This window comes from Vanellus vanellus (assembly GCF_965231255.1).
Source record: "Vanellus vanellus genome assembly, chromosome: 4".
NCBI lineage: Eukaryota > Metazoa > Chordata > Aves > Charadriiformes > Charadriidae > Vanellus > Vanellus vanellus.
Genome location: NC_138909.1, coordinates 49,861,430 through 49,885,397, shown reverse-complemented (window position 1 = coordinate 49,885,397; position 23,968 = coordinate 49,861,430). Strand labels below are relative to the sequence as shown.

Below are 23,968 nucleotides of genomic sequence, written 5' to 3'. Positions count from 1 at the left end.
TGAAAAAAAAAAAAAAAACAACACACAAACCAAAAAAACAACCACCTAAATTAAATAAAGAATTCACATAGTAAATGTCAGGTACACTTTCCTGTAAAGAGCTGAAACATAAGAACAAATATTTCTAGCAATGGCTTTGTTCACATTTAGTTTTGTTCGAGTCTTCTTGATTTATCTCAGACAGAAGTTACACACAGGCAAGAATCAAAAGTTGCCCTTTTATAAAAACAAAGGCACCGATGCACACTTCTTGGCACAGGCCGACCTGGAGACTTTGACACAGCTTCTCACATGGGAGTTAATGAACCCTGTACTCAAGATGATTCATTCTCTCAATATCATTCAATGGCCTCTTTATCCTAAAGGATTGGCAGGAATCCGTAAGATTGCTATCAGAAAAACACTTCTTGCTGTTCCCCTACTAGTATCTGCAGAAATGTCACAAGCTTGAAAACGTTTGTATGCCAGACATTGGAGTGAGCCAAGTCCCAGCATATCAGAACAGGTAAGAAACAGCTGAAGTGGTACAGCAGAAAACAGAAAGCACCAAAGTACTCCAGCAGTACTGAGCAATTATGACATTCACTTTGAGAGGCTAAAAACACCCACAAGTATTGTGTTACTACATCCAAACTAGGATAGCATGGCCCTGTACTCAAGTAAATGCTTTTGCTTGTATGACAAACTGCTGAGTATGAGATTAGTGGCACAAATATGCAAGAACAGTCAACTCCACCTTTGAAGGTCAATGCCAGCTACACAGGTCTAGTGAGCCAAGTCATTACACCAGTCCCCCTGCAGCACTATCAAGCATAACAGAGGCACAAAGCAGCCCAAAGCACCTGCAAAAGGGACTTGAAAGCTCAGTAAAGCATAAAGTTACCACAGTATTCCAACTACATTAACTCAAAAATTCAGTTCTGAAGTCACAAGGATACCTTTCATTTCTTTGAACCTTCCAAGCTCTCAAAAGCAACCTACACCAAACAGAAATCACTACCGCAGCAAGACTCCAACAACAGATGGTTTGAAACAGCGTGTTGCTATATTAGTAACCACACTGACTGGGCAAACCAAGCGTTTCAGTGATCGAAGCCCACTCAGTCAGTTCCAGGTGGATGTGAGTGTTGCTGTATCAAAACACATCTAGCACAGTTTCTCCCGGGGAAACTAAGACTCAAAGATTACAGAGATTTCCTGTGTAAATCTCAATCGAAATATTAAAGTTTGGTAGAATCCAACTACAGTGGGTAATTTTTGAAAAGAAAAAAAACCACACAACAAAAACCCCCACCCCCTTAAGTGGCACAGAGCTGTCATCTTTCAGCAGCAGCCTGCTAGCCTGATAAGTACCCAGCAGAGCTGTGTACTTCCACACCTGATACTTGGTAAGATGTGAAATCCTAGCACAATGCAGGCATTAAAATGATATTCTGTACTTCATCAGAATTATCAGAATAGCAGATGGTCGGTGGTTAGTCTAAGATCTTACATGATGAACTGAATTCCTTTGAATGTAACCCTGCATTACACACAGAAGTGTTTAGAGCTGCTACAATAATTAGATTTATATCCACATCAAAACAGACTACCACATAACCCAGTATCTATACAGGCCACTAGAAGTATTATGGTATGCATAAATTTGAGAGAAAACCAAAATTTCAAGAAACCATCAACAGTGAAAATGTGGGTAGTTTGTTCCCATGGAAGATGTGACCTCTAAAACATACTTTGCTAGTAATATCAGTCATGTTTCAGTTGCTCTGTTCCTGATACAGCCACACAAAGTGCTTTGGAGAATGGAAATCAATTCACAAATGTAACATTGTTTTCATTAAAACAATGTGGGTGAAATTCTGGATAATAAGTCTAAATCATCTCATCAAGTGGTATTTAAGAGCATTATGTCCTACTGGAAGCATAAAATATTCAGGTTCTTTTGAAAATTTCACTTTGAGAACTTTACAGCAATGTAATTTCTATAACACACCAAGTCTGGTCCCAGGATCACATTCGTCTTCCTTTATTCCAGATGTGATAGAATACCCCAGGTTACTAGATTTCACAGCCTTCCTCAATAAAGGAAAAAGGCAAAAAAACCCTTGAAGGCAGACAGGGAAAGGAAAAACAAAAAATGAGACATAAGTACAAACCTCTGATCTGTCTATCAATCACTCTCATTTCTTTCCTTATCTTCAAGGACCATTCATTGACCTTAAAAAAAAAAAAAAAAAAAAAAGAGTTACTTGAAATTCCAACTTTAAAACTATGCTTTTATACATCCATGTAACTTAACCATTCAGTATCAAAAGCAGCACTTCAAAATGCACAAGCTTTAAGTTATGAATGATGTTTAAATATTTCATTACTCAAATGAAATAAAACCCAACAACATTGCAGAGATACCACCAATTATTGCACTCCTTAACATTCAGACCAGAGATGGTCACTGCCTGGCTAACTTCTCACGTCACAGCAATGTTGCTGGGCGGAGGGAACTTGCCACAGGGGATTTCAGCATGAAGTAGAAACTTTGGCATGGGATGACAGCACCGAGAGTGCTTCTACTTGTTCCAGTGAACCCCAGAAACTCTCCAAGCCAACCTCCTACTCAAAGCAGGACCAAGTCCAGAGTTCAGACACGTTGGTTGGGGCCTCATCCACTGAGTTTTGATACTGTCCAAGGATAGAGACTTCACAGCCACTCTGGGCATTTGCTCCAGCACTTAATTGCTCCTGTTGTGAAGACCCTTCCTCACATCCAATTCAAAAATCTCCTCTGGCCACCTGTGGCTGTAGTCCCTTTCCTGTCACTGGGAAAACCTGGAAAGTACCTGGCTCTGTCTTCACTACAACCCCATTAGAAGCAGTGAAAAGCTTTAGACCCTTGTCCCTTCACTTTCTCTTCTCCAAACTAAAACAAGCCCAGTTCCCTCAGCCACTCCTCCTGTGTCATGAGCTCCAGCCCACCATCTTGGTGGCCCTCTGTCACACTCTCCCCAGTTTGTTGATACCCTTCTTGAACTGGGTGCCCAATCCAGGACATTGTTTTGCAGATGTGGCCTCATTAATGCCAAATGTAGCAGAGTAATTGAACAACCATTTGCCTCAACATGATGATTACAGCTTGCTAACGCAGCCCAGTTTGCCCTCACCACTGCAAAGGCACACTGCTAACTCGCATTTATTGTCCATGGGATGTGCAGGTCCCTTCCTGCAGGGCTGCTGCCCATCCAGCCCCAGGCTGCACATCCCTATGTGCAGGGATGTTGTCCCACGTGCACAACCCTGTGTTGCTCAACATCATGAAGTTCCTGCTGCCCTGTTCCTCCTGCTTGCTCAGGTCCCTCTACATGGCAGCTCTGCTCTCCAGCTTCCCTTCCCTGCATTTGGTGGGTTTCAAACACAGCCACCCCCTTTACAGCTTCCTTCTCTGTTCCAGCACTCTTGGCTCCACCAACACAGGGCGTGGAAGGAGGTGAGGAGCACCACTTGCCCCAACCACCTCTCTGGGGAAGCAGAGACACCAGACAGGCAACAGCTGCCAGACATCCAGCTGAGAACTGGAAGCATTTGTGGTAAATAGAGAAGCAGAGAGGGGCTGTACAACATCAGAATCAAGAATCTGGAGATAATACTAGCATGGAGTGCCTGTGGAGGTCTGATGCTACTTATTATTAGCAGCAGAGGTTTTGCACAGTATCTTAAAAAAAAAAAATACTTTTACCAATCTCAAAAGAAATGCTCTCATTCATGATGAACAATACCATGTTTTGACTGAAGACAACCACCACCATTTGAGCTGCCCAAGCACAAAATCTTCTGAAAAAAAACAAACAAAAAAAAGAAGCCCTTGCAGGACCATCTGCAGCCTCCCCTCTTGTTCCAGAGCAGAGCAGAAAATGTCATGTAGATTCATTCCTCACCCTGCTAAGCAAGTCTCTCTTCTGAATATGCCTACACTAGAGGGAGAGAAGGCAGGGAAGAAGATGAGGTAAAACATGATTGAACTCTGGCTGGCCAATTGTCACGTCTCAAATGTAGTAGAGCAAATATCAGGGAGATACAATTTGTATTCTAGAACAAACCAATATGTATTATTAAGCCTTTAGGTACAAGGACAATCAGCAACTGTCAAACAAAGTACAGCAGGATTCACAGATTCCTGCCCCTGCGATGCACAATCCAGCACAAAGACACCATTAAAACACAACTGGCCGTATGTTTTCACCAATCCCTGCTATCTCTGACAGCAGAAGACTCTTTGATAGCTCATCCCTAATACTGCCCAGGAGAACTGCGTTCAGGTCTAAACACCCCCAGCTCTGTATGCCCCCAACATAGGAAGGAGCAAGTCCCCAGAAGGCCCACAAAGGTGATCAGAGGGCTGGAGCCCATGAAGGCCCTGTCCTGTGAAGACAGGCTGAGAGAGTTGGGGCTGTTCAGCCTGGAGAAGAGAAGGCTCAAGGGAGACCTTATAGCAGCCTTCCAATACTTACAGGTGGCCTACAGGAAAGATGGGGAGGGACTCTTTATCAGGGAGTGTAGTGATAGGATGAGGGGTAATGGTTATAAACTGAAAGAGGGTAGATTTAGATTAGATCTTGGAAAGAAATTCTCTGCTGTGAGGGCGGTGAGACACTGGAACAGGTTGCCCAGAGAAGTTGTGGAGGCCCCATCCCTGGAAGCATTCAAGGCCAGGTTGGATGGGGCTTTGAGCAACATGGGCTAGTGGGAGGTGTCCCTGCCCCAGGCAGGGGGGGTTGGAACTAGATGATCTTTAAGGTCCCTTCCAACCCAAACCATTCTATGATGAATAAGCTGCTTCACACAACTGTCCTTATAAAGGCAGAGCTGGATGCTTCAGCATTCCCTGGTCTTCCCATCACCAGTTTTGTGTATATGAGGAGGAGGAAATCTCATTGACTTTCACGTAGACAACTGCATGCTTCCAGTTATATCAGACACAGCAATTTGCTGGGCGTGAAGAAGTTGTATTGCCGATCTCACACAGGACACGAGGGATACGGCTACGAACCACAGCACAATGCAGCACAGAGGTAGCAATGCTGGGAATTGAGGCACTTTGGCCAACTAAACAAGGCTAATTACCACAAGCACAACTTCATTCTGATGAAGCTATTCTGCTTCCAGTTTTGACATAAACAAAAATATGGTTCTCACAGTACCACATCACACTGGAGAGTCAGCCAGCAAAACAGTAAGCTGAAATCCACTATTCAGAATACACTGAAGGAAAACTACCTTTTTACCTTAAACAATCCAGATGTGGCATTAAACATATAGTAGACCCCCAGCTTTAGACAGGCTGAACTGCATCACTAGCTCCTCACAAGGACTAAAGATCTTTGCCTTGTATCATTCAGCCAATAAATTCTTCCCATCAACAGCAAGCATACAAACCCAGGGTGACTCACTGCCATCACAAAAATCTCAACCTCTTCCCACCATCAGCCACCTCCTGTGGTGCTCAGTGCTTTCTCTAGCCCTACTCAGAGACAGTATCTTGTGTACAGATGCTGGCAGACATGAGGTAAGCAGTGCTTTTTCCCCCCCATGATCTAATAAGCAGAAATAACTACTTATTCCTTCTAAAGCTGCGCAGTTACATACAGGAGGAAAGAAGTTTCTTACTATTAATTTGTTTCTCAACATCTCTGTTAGGGCCTATAAAGTCATCATGCCAGCCTGCAACCCAAGAGCATGTTCATGATGGCAAGATGACCCAAGTCACTTCTCCTTACAGGTCAGACACACCTGTTTTCTAGCACCTTTGCAGACTTTTCTGCAAGCAGCTTGAAGATAACCCACAGACATGCTGTGTTACTGAAAAACACGACAAGCTTTTCAGTTATGGAAGGGGAAAGAGCAGTCATTGGATATGAAACAACAAGAACTTATCAGTTAACCCACATTGTGTGGGTTAAATAGTTGTCTGCTGCTTTATCCCACAACTGAGAGTGGCAGTCTCCAAACCCCAGTTCTTTCTGTGGTATCTTCCAACACTGCTCATGAATGCAGGAAACTATAATCAGCCTGCATGGTACTCTGACACAGGTAGAAGAGGAAGGGAAAGTACACGATCAAAGGTATATTCCTCATCTAACTCTAACATCCAACAAGCAATGACTATAACTCACTACCCTGGGATGTGGCTGCTACAAAACAGCAGGGAATACCTATGACACCACAGCCCTTCTAAGCCTTCAACTTCAGTGTCTGTCACCTTCTCCCTGTTGTTTTTTTAGTACCTCTAATGTATTTGATCTTTCCTCCCATCAAACAGCGGATTTATTTAATTAACACATTAATAGTGATTTATGAATGGCAGCAGTGAAATCAGTATCTTATTTCATTTCACTGTGATGTTAGAAATCTGTGGGTAGAGACAAGGCTTACAGTTTGCTTGCAGCCTCAAAAAAAAAAAAAAAAACAAAAACACCCGAGAATCAATATTTCAGCTACTCATATTTTTAAGACTATCTGCAACAGCAGCTAGAAACCCCTAATAAAGCCGGAGAGCTAGAAGCTATGGAAGACAGCTAACAGCAAGCTAAAACTCAGGAGCCGCTGACTAAGCCTCCCCAAACCACACCACCCAGGATGCATCGCTCCTTTGGCTACTGCTTCTGCAGCCCCGAGAAGCGCCCCTCCCCCCCCCCCCAAGTCTCTGCACATCCCCAAGATGCAGGAGCGCTCTGACAGCAGAAGCTACTGTATTTTAAAAGAAGTAACCGAGCGCGGGTGCCCCCAGCCCGTTTGGGAAGGGCGTACAAGGGCTCCTCACCTGCTGCTGAGGCCTGGCCGCCGCCGCGACACCCCGGGACAAAACTCACCGGAGCACCCCGCCCGCTCCAAACCCTCCTCCCCCCGGCCGTGGGGCTGCGGGCTCGCCGCCTCGCGCTCAGCCCCGGGCCAGGTCCTGTCAGGCGAGACCCCTAGCGCCGCGGTGCCTCGCCCAGGCCGGGCCGGGCTGGGCCGGGCCCGGCCCCTCCGCAGCACCAGCCCCAGCCCGCGGCAACGCTGTGCGCCTAGGCCGCCGTCCCCGAGCCACACACCCCCACCGCCTCCCGGCGTCCGCCTGCGGCGGGGCCACTGCCAGCACCTCACCAGCTCCTTGGGCGGCTTCTCGGGTGTCTTCCCGAAAAGGCCCATGGCGGCGGCCGCCTCGCGCCGCCCGGCCCTTCCGGGTGCCCGGCCCTTCCGGGTGCCCGTCCACTGCCCGTTGCCAGGGGCGGGTGATCTCCACTGCGCACGCGGTATCCTCCCGACTCCGCCCTCCGCTTTTCATGCATGCACACGGCTCCGCCCTGCCCCGCCCCGCCCCCGCCGGCACTGCTCATGCGCCGCTGGTGAGGGAGGGGCGGGTGATGCTGGAGCAGCTCCGCCCCCCCTCGCCCCGCCCCTGGGAGGGCCTAACGGTCATCGAGACCCGGGCGCAGACCCTCACAGGGCTCGGGGCTGCTTCAGGCGGATCAGCGCGGCCGCTCACGGCCCCACGAAGCCCCTGGTACCGCGGCGTGTGGGACGGGCAGTCAGCAGGAAGGGGTGGGGTGGAGTGGAGGAGTTAACAGGATTTGGCACCGATGCATATACTGGCCGCATACTTCCTCTGACTGTTAGGCCGGTGGCATTGCAAAGTAGACCAGCCGGCGGGAGTTAAGAGCACTAAAAGCAGAGGCCGGAGCAGGTTAGGTCACCACCTGCCCTCGCTCTGTCGCACAAATTGCAGGACAGCACAGTTAAAAGTATTTATAAAATCTAGCTGTGCAAGGGGTGACTCAGACCACACTAAATATCTTTCCCTTGCAGCCCAGGGAAGACCCGCAGGAGACCCAAAGAGAAAGAGGAGCAGCTGCTAGCACAGAAGACGTTGCCTCCCTCATCTTCAGCTGCCAGGGCTCTTTCGGAGATGCCCCACCAGCATGGCCTGGCTCATCTCCATCCTCTGCCATTTTCCCTGCAGCGAAGGACATGTAATCTGGCTAAAATTAACAGCACAGTTTGGAGCCACCCTGCTGGGTGCTGCGGGGTGAGCTCCAGCAAGTCCCTCCATCTTCTTGCACCCTGATGCACAAGCTGAGACACACAGGACTAGAAATAATCACCAATGCACAGAAAGAGTGCAGAAGCTTAGGAAGAAAAAGGTGTTATTAGCTTAATCTAACTCTAATACCTTACAATTATACTTACCCTCATTATTTAATTCCCAGAGAAAGACATTTTAATAACAGTTACAAAAATGTATGGTTCACCTTTGTCTTTTTGCCTTCCAAGACCTAGTGCAGAATAAAACCAGATCTAAATATGCTTTGGAAAGGAGAGCTCTCATTTTGGACTGGGTACCAGCAGTGGGAAAGCCAGCATAACAAAACAGTAATCTCTGAGACTGGCAAAGACTTTCAGAGATGATCTAAAATCACCCTCTCTTAGCAGAACAAAAGACTAATTGCCTTAATTAAACCTACTGACATAAGTAACCTCAGATCAATCATTTGACATTTTCTGTTTACAGTTGGCTGCCAGCTTTCAGCCATGCACAGAATAAAACACTCTACTTCAAGAATGTTTAGCATCTTGGTTAACTCAAGACACTTTACAAATAGTATCACAACTCAGCCCAGCAAGGCAAAACAAGCGAGCCGTGAAACTGACGACCTTGTTACAGGCACAGTCTTTGCTCCCTTCTCTGGATTTTAAACTGTCAACACATTGGGCAAGGGCTGTCTGAGATTCTGCACTCCATAGAAAACAATCCTACTTGGATGCTTCTGCCGCTACTGACATGAGCATTTCATAAAATAAATATATCCAACTGCTTTTCCTTTCCTGCTGGGACTACCAATACACTACACCAGCTGCTGTAGACTTTGAAACAGATGCATTGTCAGGAACTGGATCACAACAATTTATATAACCCAGGCTAGCGGACACGAGGGGACCAAACCTTCACTAACAGCTATCTGCTGGTCATAATTATCTGCTCGTATGGATGTGCCCTCTGTGGCTTTTTGTAGGAGACTGCTAAGATGTCTCAATGGGAGACTGGTAGTCAAAATGTCTCAAAATTTGCTTAACAGAAGCAGACCAGCCACATCCTGTTTACAGCAGGGGCAAGGAGCACCTGAAACTTGCCAAACCAAGCTGCAAGATGTGCCAGAGTTCTCCACCGATGTGGTGTACATAACCAACAAGAGGTACAGCAGGAGCAACCATCTTCCAAGATATTTGTTATGACACACGACCAACTGCTAAAGATTGGCCGAGCAAAAGTGACCTCTATACTGATTGGTCAAGTATTGATCAGAATTTGACTATAAATTAGTGCTGTGTCCCTCCACAATTGGGACCCTGGGATCCCCGTATTGTGATCTGAGGATCATGAGTCAACGGGACGCCGCTGATGCTAGAGGACCATCAGGACACCACGGGCCTGTGGTGGTGACTATACTCTTGCTGTGCTCTGTAATACTGCTTCTCTCTTCTGCCTTTCTGCTTCCTCCTTTACTCTATTGCTTGTTTCAGTAGTCATTGCTGGGAGATAACAATAAAGCTTTAGCAGATGGCATTTGACCTCGTTTGTGTCTTAATCTCACATGTGGAATTGTTAGGGGTCCTCCCAGATCCTCTGCCGGACCAGGATGTGACACTCTTCTGCTAATTAAACAGCAGTTTCTGTCATTCATCAAAAGAATTGGACTAGTAGAGCAACTGAGGTCATTAAAACAAGTCTTCAGCTGGAACAGGTGTGCACAATGGTTTGCAAATAAGGCTGTGCACAGGAGCTGCTTGGCCTCAGGCATTGCATGAGGAGGTCTGCCTTCAGCAGCGGAGCTGTGCTCCAGAAGCACACAGTGCCCTGAGAAAGCGGTATTGCTCGAACTTACTGCTTGCAGTGTTTGGCAAAATGTCAAGGTACCAGCGAAAGGCTACGCTGGACTCTGATACCGCAGTTTGTTTGTGTAGTTCGGTACACAATTACAGCCTTATTTATATTCGCAAAAGTTCTCCTCTGATTGCCCTTTTGAGATTGCAAGGCCTCAGTTCAGTGCAGGTTTCAAGACAGTCCTGAAACAATGTGGATTTCAACTGCTGCTGCTTATGCTAAGCACATAGGCTAAGTGTCATGCTGCCGCACAAACTGGAAGCAGAAGTGCTCTTTGCCCTCATTATGCCTCTCCACCGCTCTGCTGTGGCTGTAATGACAGATAAAGGGCATGTACTGACAGGCCTCAACCGGAATAAAAATTACTTTCTGGACCACAGGAGAGTTGGTGATATTATGCCCCTTCTACCTCCCTGCTTCAGTACTGAAATAGGAAAAAGGCAACGAGAGGAAAAAGTACTCACAATTAAAAACAGGTCTTCTGATAATTAGGCAAGTATCCTCTTGGGAGGACGCCTGGTGACTGGAGGCATAAAACATTTGTTATTAAAAAAGATTGTCCCCAGGTAGCCTGGACAGATAAAACAGTGCCAGACAGCTTTGCTTTGTGAGCGCCAGCCTCCCAACCCTCCGTAGAGGCACAGAGAGATGGATTGTAACTGCAAGAGGGGCCCATGTTTACACTTCCTATTATCATCTTCATTTAATTATCCTTTTGTACCACATGGGCATAGGAGAGAAATAAAACAATGAGACTGTTGCTTCTACCGTGGCACATAAAGCAATTGAAAACACCTTTCTAGTTTGGCCTTTTCTTCTACTTACATCATCTCACGCTCTTCCCCCCCCCCCCCTTTTTTTTTTTCCTTTCCAACCAAAATTTCCTCTTTGGATTTTCTGAAAATTTCTGAAAGGTACAACCAAAACAACAGTTTCATATTGAAATATAAAGAAAACAACAGACTCTTTTTTTTTAATGGCATCAAACAACTATAACTTTTCTCCAAGAAATCAGAAATCACTTAAAAATACCAGCAGTTGGAGTCTGGCAATTTTTACCTTTACAAGCCACTTTTGTCACTGCATGACGATATTCTGTTACTTCACGATGGTTTACTTTGAGGCTGTAGAGGGGCTACCCTAAAAGTCTTCCTAGAAGTCTGCAGGTGAGGGTGCTGGAGAGACGGCTGGTAGAAGAGGGGCTCTGTCTGACAAAGCAGTTTGTAATCAATTGGAAAACCACTGGCCAAGCAAAGAAGCACCTCAATGCAGAGGACTTACGAAGGAAGAAGTAGGAAGAAGTTCTCAGTGCAACACCATCGCCTTCCACTTGGCCAGTGGCTCACACTGGAGCAATGAATTCCTGCATCACTAGGACATGATTTATTAGTCACAAAAGTTGTGTTATATTTTTATTGTCTTCACAGATAAATCAGACCAGCAAGACATCCGTAAGCATACACACAAAATATTTATCAAAACAATTAACATTACAAATCTCATTTTAAAATAATTTATTTCACCGATTTCTTTTTAAATGGTACTGTCTTACAACATACATTATTCAACAAAGATGTGCTGAACAGACTCTAAAATAAGAAACACTTAAATTAAGCAATTGTCTCCGATTAGAATTTCAATTTCACCCACATCCTAACTTGTAAACGTTTGCTGGAATACGCTTCTATTGTAGGCTTGATTTTTGTGCTTACAAAAACAGCATCAAGTTTCCAGATGTTGAAAAGAAGAAGTTATTGTACGATAAGTATGCATTCAGTTCAACATACAAGGCAACCAAATGATTCTGTCATTAACGTTAGCATCATGTATATTTTAGTTCACTGCACTAACATTTAAACTAAAACTTCAAACCACATAATCTTTTAAGTGACTAACATTTAAAAGGCAAGCAGTAATATCCTGAAAGCTTACAAAGGACATCAGCACACAGCTAAGATGGGGTATCACTTGACAAAGGCTGCGGATGTGTGTATGGCTGCTTTTTTTTGTATGAAGCCCACCTGCAGACAGGGCAGCAGTGTCGCCCGCCGGCCAGCCACATCACGATGCAATTCTGGTGGAACACGTGGCCGCACGGCAAGCCCATGAGCAGACAACCGTTTGCAAAATTTTCTAGACACACAACACATTCTGTACAGTGCAACATTTCGGAGGGCCAGGCTGACCAATCCGGCTCCATGTCACCTGCGGTGCTGTACGAGCCGTAGGATCTCGCTTTCCGTTCATATGGCTCGTGATGACAATATTTATTGGCACACGAACAAGTCTCAGCACCGCACCGAGGCTCTCCTTCACTGTGGCTATGAAACGTGTTTAGGTCATCGTCCTCCGAGACTTCTTTTTCACTACTGAAGACCTCTTTGTTTTCACTGTCAGAGTCACTTTCGCTGTCTTGAAAGGTTTCCAGCATTTCCTCATCAGAATGGACACCAAGGCATTTAAACCTCCACATTGGTAAGTTTTTTATGTAATCGGTTGGTATCAGAGGGTGAAGCCAGAGATCGGGGAAGGCCAACCGCTCTAAGAACAAATCCGGGTCTTCATCCCAATCTGAGTCAAAAGGAAAGTGTTGAAAAGAAGCAATGGGATGAAACAAGTAGCTGGTGTACCAGTCCCACAGGCTTGACAGCCACTCCAGGTTATTAGCATTTACTTCATCGGTGTTGTTATTGCGTCTTCTTTTCTTCTCAAAGTAATCAATTAGTAAACCATGACCAAGGTACGTGCTGAGGAAGAGGGCTGGATGTGAAGAGTAGAACATCCAATCGGCTCTTACCCAAGAAGCCAAAGTAGTTGTGTTAGAGTACCTGAAGAGTTTTAAACTGTACTCATAAAAGCTGTCTAAGTAAGGTAGTTGCAAAAAACCTAACACGGGTAGCCAGGAAATAATTAATAATGAATTATACGTCCCTAAAGTGCTTATAAGAACCACAAAACGCTTTATAGTAGCGCCTTGTGTAATAAACAGGTCCATCCAAGCCATCAGATTAACCAAAACTAAGCTTAAAACAAATAAATCATTAACTTCTGGTTGTAACGAGCGCAAAAATGAATCCATGGCACGTAGTGATATAAATTCACCAGTGTTATTTCCATACCTGTAAATTCCCTCGGGAGTCCTAAGTATATATGATGGCGTCTTGTAGATACCAATTTCTGCCATGTAACTTTTATTGTCCCAATTTTCCACATTCACAAAAATAAACTCTACTCTTCCAGTAAACTTTACACTTAGTGCAGAGAAGAACGCCGGAGGCTGGTCGAGGTTGGCAAACAGGTATATTTTCACACGGTACTGGTCACTTTTGTTCCATTCTTCTTTTAAATGTTCAGAGTTGTAGATGGTTTTGATCCGAGAAGCAGCATGGGCTGTGATCCATTTGAAAATGTGCTCCACTTCGATTTTGCGTCCGCTGTATTCCTTAAGCATTACTTTTCCCTTGGAGGTACTGGTTTGTGGAACCGACATGATGAGGGTGGATTTCAGCCAACCCCTCCTCCTGCAGTACCTACAAAGAAAATGGCAAGTTAGATTAGAGTTTCATACCCCTGGAGCTGCAGTCATTAAATTTCTGTTATGAACCCCAAAATGAGACATGCTGAGTGCCTGGGAATCTTTACATATAATAGTAGGAAATACAGGCACCCAATATTCTCTGGCAAAGTGTATTTATACTTACAATACATTTGTTAATCTATCTTACAGACATGTTGTAGAGAGATGTATTCATAAAACAGGAAGAGGAATAGCGTTAATTTTCATGGGTCATTATAGTCAACAAGGCCATACATTAGAGTCATTCATGCTTTGTAACTGGATTTTAAAAATACGCAAGCTGACTCCTCGCTATAAAGCATTAGTAATAGAAGCTATTTTTCCATGGCCTTCCAGCCAGGAAGGTAACCATTACAATCTAATTCAATGTCCCACAGCTTTCCCAAGCCTGCAGATAACTTTCCCAGTGCTTCCTCCCATCCTAGTTTCGCCAAGCAGCAGTGAGGTGAAGTTAACAAGACACTGGTCTGTTCGCAGTTGCTTTAAGGAAGCTGACAAGTGTCCACTTCCTACTGGGGCCATTTTGGAAGGACGCAGACAGGCCAACAGGTGTGGTGAAAGAGCTCACAACAAAACTGGTGGAGGAGAAAGCAGAAACATGCTGCCGGATGATTTTGGCTAAAAGAATACTCCCTGCTGTCTGGCAGGCAGAGTGCTGAGATGGGATGAACTCCAAATCCATCCCTAAAAGAAAACGCTCTTCAAGGCTGAACCCTCAGTCATGGCCCAGACCCCAGTAATTATGAGATGAGCCTGCTGACTCAGGAGATCCCTTCTCTCACGCATCTTTTGTATGAGCATCACTATGCCACCTAATTTATCTAATCCTCCTTTTAGCAAATGTCTGGCAAGTTTCAACAATCAAAACATTACTGAGCCAAAAGGCATGCAAACCGTCTCTGAGAACCCTGCACATGAAATAGCAGCCACCAGCCTCATTCACTAGCCATCTGACCTATGTCCTCTCTAGTTTTGGTCTATCAACATACGTTTAGACAATTACAACTCGCCATCTCAGCAATCTGCACATAACATTTTTAGAAGGAGCCGTAAGATATTACCCTGCTAATAAAGGTATCCTGACTACTGTAGTGTGCAGTGTTCTTCTGAATTTCAGCTGCAACCTGATGAAAATTATTCACGAGGGTTTGCTCAACAAAACATTTATTGTATTAGGTAAAAATGAATTAATTGAAAAGATAATATTTGATCATAACATTAAGAGTAGTTAGGAGCTATGCAAAGAGAAACAGCCAAATTTTTAAGATGTTCAAATACCAATGTTTTGATTATGCAAGATTATTTTGCATAAGCACTGCAAAGTCTAAGAATTTTCTCTTATGATTAACTTTGAGATTTTTATAAACATTTAGGACTCAAGCTGTGTAAGACATGTCCATATCCATACACGCCACTGGAATTCTAGACAAAGTTTCCTGCCATGTGAAGCAAATGCTTCCAACAAAACGTTAAAAAAAAATCGTTTTACAGCAGCAGAGAATTATTAATAGCTTCTTTGGCTCTGCTCTTCTTCCTTGTTCAAAATCATATGCAAACAACAGTGAATCCTGCATAGCACACTGTATGTTGTCAAAGGGTGTGTGCAAGTTTATATATAAACATACACACACTTGTCAGGGAACCGGATTTGCCAGTAATCCTGAGAAGCAGGCACTGTTTGCGAGGTTTATGCTAACCTGTATTTCTGCTTTCCAGATGGCAATATAACAACTCTACAACTGATACGCTTCTCTTACATATATTCGGCTTTGTTCTAAGCAAGCGCAGTTCTTATCCCCGAATGCCTGGACTTTAAGGCCAAACTCCTATTCATTCCCTTCCATTGCTGTATTACACTCCACATAGTCTAATCATGTATTGCCCATGTGGTGCTTTAGGAAGCTGCAGATCTGTGTTTATGATGCTGATAAATAATGTAATGGAGAATTCTGAACAGACTTCAGTAGAGAGAAAAACATGAATAAAGCCATCTTCTGTCACAGCTACTTTTACAACACAGCAAGCCCTGCTGCTACAACACAGCTGAGCCTTAAGATATTCTTGGGATTTAGATAATCCTTTAAGAATATACCTGGGGTCACTGGAACAGTTAAAAGTGCCAGTACGTATGCCAAATCTTGATACTTTCTTCACCATTTTCTCCCAGTGGACTTTACCCACCAGTGGGCTTCTGTCGTTTGCTATGACCTATTGCCAAAAGGAAATAATAATTTAGTATCGCAGTAAGTTTGCTTCCTGAAATAAAGACCAACTTTCATGAAAACAGAGATCTAGTCACCCTTGGTACTGTTTTCCCCTTCTCTTAGAACACAGAGTAGGTATATACAACCAGTAATCACACTAAATGTCTTTGAAGAGTGAAGCTCTAAGACAGAAATACAGTTTCTGCAGAAAGACAGAAGTGTATCATCATTTTAAGTACCTGTAAAGATACTGAAATCAGTGGTAGTTAACAAAAACCTTGTGAAAATAACAAAACTATCATCAACCAGTTCACAGCAGGGGAGAAAGAAAGAGGGTGCAGCAGGTTCCTCTTTGCAGTAAAAAAGACCATTATTTTATTACAATGCTCCATGAAAAGTCACAACATACCAAAGAAATGCCTCAGAGCAAGTAAAATGAGTTGGAACGTATGTACCTGGTACCAGATTAGACTGCCAATAGCCATTTCTAAGCAGTGGAAACTAGTGAATAAACTCCCGGATAATGCCTAAAAATCTTGACTCCTTTCAGCTTTGCCAGTGACTCACTCTGTAACTTTACGTGACTGTTCCATCAACTCCAATGTCCCATCTGCCATTTCAGGATGATAATTCACTATGATATAGCCCAAGGTCTAATTTTTCTAACCTAGCATATTAAAGTAGTACTTCAGATTACCTAGACATAAGCTTCTGCAGACACGAATGACAAAGAATAAGCACTCATCCTCTGACTTGCAGTTGTCTAGGGAAGAAAAAGGAAAAAGGGGGAGAAAAAAAAGGAAAAATGGAAAAAAAAAAGGGAAAAGGGGAAACATGCCTGCCTGCAGTTGACAGGTAATTTTGAATGACATGACTGATCATGCATTATTCCACGAGCCGTTGGAGTTTCTATTTTAGAAATGCCTCGCATGTTTCTGCAGGCTGATTGGCAACCACTTAAAATACATTTTTAAATTAAGTTTTGAAACTTCCATTTGTTAGGTGTTTGTTTACCCACCATTAAACTTCTCCCGATCATTTTCTGACTTAATAACCTGAAATGTCAGCATTCCTCTGGAAGTTAGGTTGTCACCATGATTAACAGTTCTCTATGCACAGGCTGAGACGCAGAGCTGGAAAGCGTGTCTGGCCTTTGAGACTCAAAAATATTATCTGCTTTGTGGTAAGCAGCATCGTCTCAGAAACTTAAAATAAGAGAATTTACTAAACCGAACATTCTACAAAGGGAAACAAAGTTAAACTGAAGTTACAGATTATACTCCCATTCCACCGAGGCCAACATGTTTAAATAAAACCAGAGGTGAACATCTAGATAAGAATCCCTCAAGTTATTCTCAAAACACACACATCACATAGAAAAGCCTTTTTGATTAGCTAAACATAACCTTCAAGCACCAAGACAACCATCTGGGAAAATCTGTCATATTATTGAGGCTTCTTTACATCACCCAATGTAACTGCAACAATTACTTCGATATTTTAAACTGCCTTTCATGTACTTCGACTAAAAATGACCACATTCCTGAAGATACCTTAATGCCAATATATCCTCAGAGCTACTACGGTATGATAAATGCATCCCAACATGGTAAGGAATGGACCTGGACAGGCTGGAGAGTTGGGCAGAGAGAAACCTTATGAAATTCAACAAGGGCAAGTGTAGGGTACTGCACCTGGGGAGGAACAACCCCACGCAGCAGTACAGGTTGGGGGCTGACCTCCTGGAGAGCAGCTCTGTGGAAAAGGTCCTGGGAGTCCTGGTGAACAACAGGATTACCATGAGCCAGTAATGTACCCTGGTGGCCAAGAAGGCCAATGGCATCCTTGGGTGCATCAAGAAGAGTGTGGCCAGCAGGTCGAGGGAGGTCATCCTCCCCCTCTACTCTGCCCTAGTGAGGCCACATCTGGAGTACTGTGTCCAGTTCTGGGCTCCCCAGTTCAAGAAAGACAGGGATCTGCTGGAGAGGGTCCAGCAAAGGGCTACAAAGATGATTAGGGGATTAGAACATCTCTCCTACGAGGAAAGGCTGAGGGACTTGTGGCTTTTTAGTCTAGAGAAAAGAAGATTGAGGGGGGATCTTATTAATGCTTATAAATACTTAAAGGGAGAGTGCCAGGGGGATGGGAACAGTCTTTTTTCAGTGGTGCCCAGTGATAGGACAAGAGGTAACAGGCACAAACTGGAACATAGGAAGTTCCATCTTAACATGAGGAGGAACTTCTTTACTTTGAGGGTGGCAGAGCACTGGCACGGGCTGCCCAGAGAGGTTGTGGAGTCTCCCACTCTGGAGACACTCAAAACCTGCCTGGACACCGTCCTGTGCAACTTGCTGTAGGTGACCCTGCTCTGGCGGGGGGGTTGGACTAGATGATCTCCTGAGGTCCCTTCCAACCCCGACCATTCTGTGAATACTACATTTTATTAGTAAGTATAAAAGTAAAACGTTGGTAACTGGGTTAGTCTTTGGTACAACTATTCGGAGATCAGTTGCTTCCAAAATTCTGTGTGCACATTCTGAAAAAGCCTAGCACAGTTGTTGAGAATATGCTAGTTATGTGCAGGAGAACCGATCCTGCTCAGCTGTTTCTTCTGTCTGATATTGCAATATTCACTTTAAGCATCACAAGAAGGAGAGTTGTTGCAAACACGGTCACCGGTATGTTTTACTGTCATCTGCCTTTTTGTACTGGCAGATTTTTTAATACCAGTTTAATTCCCTTCCTATGAAAAAGTCTTTCCACTTGGAGAAAGTTGTTTATGCTGTGGGACAACAACAGAACTAGCAGTTCTGGAGAACCCTACTATGGCTTCCACAATGAAGCTTTGTAAAATTTCTTGGGCTTGTGCTTTTTTATGTCAGTATGGCAAAAAAAAAAAAACCAAAACAAAACAGAACGAATAAACATGTCCCTTGCAGCTGCTCCTTGTGGACAACACCCACTTACAACATTGGGAGTTTACCACACAGAGTCAAGGTTTTGTATTTTGGAAAGTAGTCATCATCTCTGTGGATGAGGGAGCCTGAGAAAATACTGCAGGTTAAGCAATCACCCTGTAATTCAGTTTAAATTAAAGATAACTCGCAAACACTTGTAACATATTTTATTTAAGAAGTGTGAATTTTGATAAGCTAAGAAATTTACATTAAAAACCTGTGACTGACGAGACCAAGAATTTGAATGTGGAAGAGGTCTGGAAATTTTTCAAATCCAAGGTGTTAAAGCTATCAGGATTTTCTGTTTCAAGCAAAGCTGGGGGGGGGGGGGGGAAGTTGTCAAGCCCTGCTCTTCTCCCTAGCAAGCTCTTCCAAGAAGATGTTAGAAATAGTTCGAGAATCTACAAGGAATGAAAAAAGGTCAAAATGAAGAGCTAGCAAAGAAAGATATGCAGGAAATTTAAAAAAAAAAAAAGCAAGGAAAAACTAGCAATTTGAGTTAGACCATACAAAGAATATTACAAGCTGCACCAAAAGGTTTTTCAGTCATATTAATAAGAATAGAATAGGGCGAAAAGCAGCAGGATCACCATACAATGAAGACAGGATAGAAACGTAAGATAATTTTCTTTTTAAAATGGAATGAATGCTCTGACTCAGTTTTCAATGAAGAGCAGCTGGCTGGCTGTGGACAGGTTAGCGAGTTTATGGGAACAGACTGTATCACCTGAAGATGGAAACAAAACTCAAATAACTTAATGCACTTAAATCAGAGTAAGCAGGTAATCTCCATCCCAGAACTGTAATACAATAAGCATGCAAAATTGCACATGACCCTGCAAAGATTTCTTAATAAAAATGCTTTCAGAGTAATTTACATTTTGACAGGAGAATAACTAGTTAGTAACTATATTTAAGAATGAATGAAAAAAAATTATCCCACCAGTTTGATCTCAACAGTATGCAAAACTGTAGAACAAATTTTAAAGGTGCAGAGATGGTTGCATTTTCCATCCCTTTTCAGCATGGAATTACTAAAAATGCTCCATTCCCGATTACGTTGAAAGTTAAAAATCCATCTTTTCCTTGAGGAAAAGAACTGAGTTTCAAGAAAAGGGAACGTATTACCTGTTCTGTACTTTCGTAGGGTATCTAGTACTGTACCACATGGAAAATTTTCAGGAGAACTAAAGATAAGTTTTTATAGTGAGTTAAAAAAGCTTTAAAGCGAGTAAGGAATTATCTAAGGCAAGAAAACATCCAAACGCCAGAAAAGTGCTAACAGACTTCTTAATAGATTTACCTTCGAGCTCAATTCAGCATATATTCCTATTAATGCCCTTCCTGAAGAAACTCGAAGTCTCCCAAAGCCATTTGCAGATGAAATAAATTTGGGAAGCGCATCTATGCACAAAAGAGGATTATAACGCTATACAGGAAGAGCTGCACAAATCTTGTAATGCAGAGTGTCAGAAATGAAATTGAATTCAATAATGAACAGGACTCTTGGGGAGTTCACCAGTTAGAAACAGCGGTAGGAGGAAAAGCTTGGGTCTATTAGTTGATCCAAAAGGAACCATGAGCCGTCAATATTAACTGGCTGTGAAATAAGCAAAGCCCGGGATATATTATGCCCGACAAAACAAACTGGTTGTATTGGGAGTAGTGGGGTAGACATTAGGAGTCAGTGAAACTAAAGGGCAGTGTCAATTTAAGCACAATAGGAACAAATTAGCCATGAACACGCTTAGGCCAGAAGTCAGACACACGTTTCCAAGAAGAAGACAGTCAGTAGGGGTATTAGACTCAGACAAGTTACGATTAAAGACAGACAGCAAGATATTTTATAAACACATACTCCACAGTCTAGCAGAGAGCTGAACTCGATCATCAAGAACGTCCCTTTCAGTCATATGCTCTATCTCATTTTAAAGAAATAAAGACAAAGCTCATTAAGCAGGTATCTTTTATGAGATCAGCTAGCACAACTGAGAAACAAACACCACATTTAGGGGAACGTAAACCCTTCAAGCTTTTCTTATTATTAGCTGTGTTCACAATCTGCATCATATCATATGTCAGAGTGACAATAAGACAATGAAGATAACCCAATTAATCCATTAATCATCTTAATGGACTAAGAGAATCCAATAGGATCAAAGTAACCCTGCAATCCCACATCACGGAATAGATCTGCTCCCTCGTCTACACCTAACCCAGGCCGGAGGACTGGCTCTGACTGCAGGTTCTGAATTACCATCTCTATATATGAATTACTAGCTTCATTAGTGGAAGAAGATGCTAGAGAGAAGGCCAGGTCCTCACTGAGCATCCATCCACAAACTTCAGAGGAAGTCTCAGACACAATTTTTTTTCATATTCCATCTGTGAATTTGCGAGGACCACACCATATCCCAAAGCGTCAGGAGATTCTCAACTGTCGACTGTGAAATACTGCAGGTAAGTTATGCCACCAAGATGTGCAAAGTAAAAATGGAAAGACAGGGGTTTGGAAATCTCCTTTATTTCTACATCTTCTGATTGAGTTTTCTTGTTTAGTTTCCATTAACACCTAAAAAGGCAGCTTCGAGCTACCACAGAAAACAAAGTTAAAATAGAATTCATCTAGGGACATATAATACTGAAATCATCAAAATCCTGATGATTTCAACAGGCATTTGCATAGGTAACTTTTACATTGGAAGAGTTCTCCCGACTTTGAATTAGACAGAACTGTCCCAAAAGAGGCCAATTGAGAATGTAATTAATAGCATCGTTTTGATCTATAAGTTAAAACAGTCATAGTTACTACATTAAAGAAGCAAACGGACTTTTAGAATAAATACCCCAGAGACAGAAAGATATAAACAGTTGGAAAAATAGAACAATGTCAGCAAGACGCTTTGCCGCTGTTGCTTAATCCAAATCAAAAAGTGTCTCAGGTAGATGCCTAGATATCGCAGTATCTACTTCATAACTGTCATCGATGCAGTTCCTCCTTAATTTCCCAGTTATCGTTAAGGAGTTTTGTGGGTTTTTAAAATTATTTTATGAAATATACAAACTTAAAATACCAGAAAAGATGGGACAAAAACTGAAGTGGCTCAAGGAAACACTGCTGCTGCTAAAGAGTTTGCAGTAGCAATACAATATGCAAAGACAGATTCCTGCTCTGGTACTCCAGCAGTACTTGAGCACAACATGGTAGCAGCCTTATTTGAGCATTCTGCTATTTTCTATCATTTAAACCAGGTATTGTTCAATCTCTTTTAGACAGGTATGTAGAGATTTTGAAACAGGTCACTAACAAGATTTGGTCTCAGTTTTTAAGCTCACTCACAACTAAAAGTGTTCAAATATCACAAGGCATGAGAATGAGTCAGGGATGGACACATGCAGAACAAGCAACACTTCATGGTATTTCAACTCTTGATGTTTTAACCAATTGTAGCTCCTTCAATTATTTTCTCTGCTTTGTCCTTTAGTTAAGGCATACAGAGGAAAGAAACGTATTAACCATTTGATGCATACGAGGAATTACAGCATGATGGAGGGAAGAGCTTACGCGTATCCTGACAGCAAAGGCACTAAAATAGGATTAACCAGTATTTTTTTAATGGGGAATAATCCCTACAAGGTACTGTGCACAAGACCAGGTATACCGTCTGGAACGAAAACAACACTTTTCACAAGTTGCCTCCACTCCAACTTGCAGCAACCAGAGTAGTTTGCAGACCACAGTATATGCAAGGATAACCTCCCACAGAACCTGAACACCCCTGACAGACAGCTTTTTCAAAGAGGACATTTTAAAATCAGCCCTTTAAACTAGTTATTACTGCTTCTGACAGCCTCAGGAACCTGAAGCAACATCAGTAACACTAAAGAGAAAAACATCCCGATGAACTGTCTACTTTGCACGTTCGACAGCCCTTGTGCCTTGCTAGTTTGATTAAGAGCCATTCCACTTGTGTTTGATACATTGCACCAGAGATGGGAAAAACGCTAAAAAAAGAAATCAAAGCAGGAAGGCAGAATTGTGAGTTCATCACAATACAGCAGAAGCTCCGAGCTAAGTGATGCACATGTGTTTTTTTATATATATACTTTTTGTGATGGAAAAATATTCACGTTGGCAGCATCTCTCAGCCTTTATGGGTTAGGAGTATGTGCCATGAAAGGAAGAGAAAACTGAATCCAAATGAAAGCGCCAAGGGAAGCTCAGGCATTATCTAAGCTGGAATTTAGCCAGGACACCAGGTGTCAGGCACACCTGCTCATACCAAGAGCACACAATTTCGAATATGCGCAAATAGTCAGAACTTGGTTTTACGGCTTAGCCACGAAGACACCACCACCAAGTGCTCATCAAGTCTGGGCACTAGGACACTGTGACAGGCTTTAAACCATTTGGAAGAACAAAACCTTTTAAATCACAGACACCATTTCCCCACTGCACACACACACGTACAGGTGGTTCCCTCGGGAATGGTCAGTCCTCGCCCAGCCTCCGCAAGTCGGTCTCCACATGAAGGAGGACTGACATTTGAATCGGAAAAAAACCTGTGTGATTTTGCCACAGGCGAAACTGATCTCTAATTTATTTAATGAACTGGTAGGGTTGTATGTATGTGAGAATTGTCAATATGGTTCGGCAGTTTCCAGTTTGAGATATCCAGACCCCTGGAGGTCCAGGAACTTCCCTGCAGGGCCTGCAGAGGGTAACTGAGCAAAGGAAGCCTCATAGTACTGTAAAGAGTCCATGCACTCACTGGAAGATTTTTAGGAATCCACAAAGATACAAAGGTTCAGAACCCCTGGTCTATTATAATCAATAGCTTCTTATGTGCCTTTTATACAACTCCTTATAATCAACAGCTATGTTGCAAACTATCCTCCCATATATAAAAGAGAAGTAAAAATATTTGGACAATTCTCATTTAGAAATACAATTAATTATAAATGGACTGGTGAGTTATTTATTAGATGCAGGGCAGAAAGCCCAATTACTCCAGATAACATCGATAAGTTTCTGCATGACTGTCTGTACTTTTATTAATTCTGAGACATCTCACTCTCTGTTTATTATTTGGCATTGTGCTGATGAAACTGAATTTCCGCATAGTCGCTCCTTCCTAAGAACTCACAACTGGTGCAGAATCCATCCATATGGGTTAAAGACGTCTGAAAATTTTTTGCTTTTTTTTTTCTGAGAAAGAGACCGTGAGAAATTAGATCAAAATAGGCAAAGACAGAAGACTACATCCATCATAGAATGCAAAAATTAACCACCTCAAAATTACGTGTAGTTTCTCAAGGG

At 43.0% G+C, this 23,968-nt stretch overlaps 1 protein-coding gene across 5 annotated transcripts in view; it reads right to left on the bottom strand.

The window, feature by feature from the left end:
* LOC309671403 (charged multivesicular body protein 3) overlaps nt 1–23,968 on the bottom strand; it is a gene marked incomplete at its 5' end in the record, with an annotated part of 36,707 nt that overhangs the window by 6,627 nt on the left and 6,112 nt on the right. The window contains 3 exons of one of the 5 annotated variants that reach the window (XM_082482631.1): nt 11,310–13,440; nt 15,580–15,695; nt 16,389–16,431. In XM_082482631.1, the coding sequence (XP_082338757.1) occupies nt 11,862–13,440; nt 15,580–15,644 (1,644 nt within the window). In that variant the 3' untranslated portion in view covers nt 11,310–11,861. Of the gene's footprint in view, nt 1–2,156; nt 2,218–7,129; nt 7,266–11,309; nt 13,441–15,579; nt 15,696–16,388; nt 16,432–23,968 lie in introns of those variants that run through there. The other 4 variants (XM_082482632.1, XM_082482633.1, XM_082482630.1 and 1 more) reach the window with 4 other exon arrangements.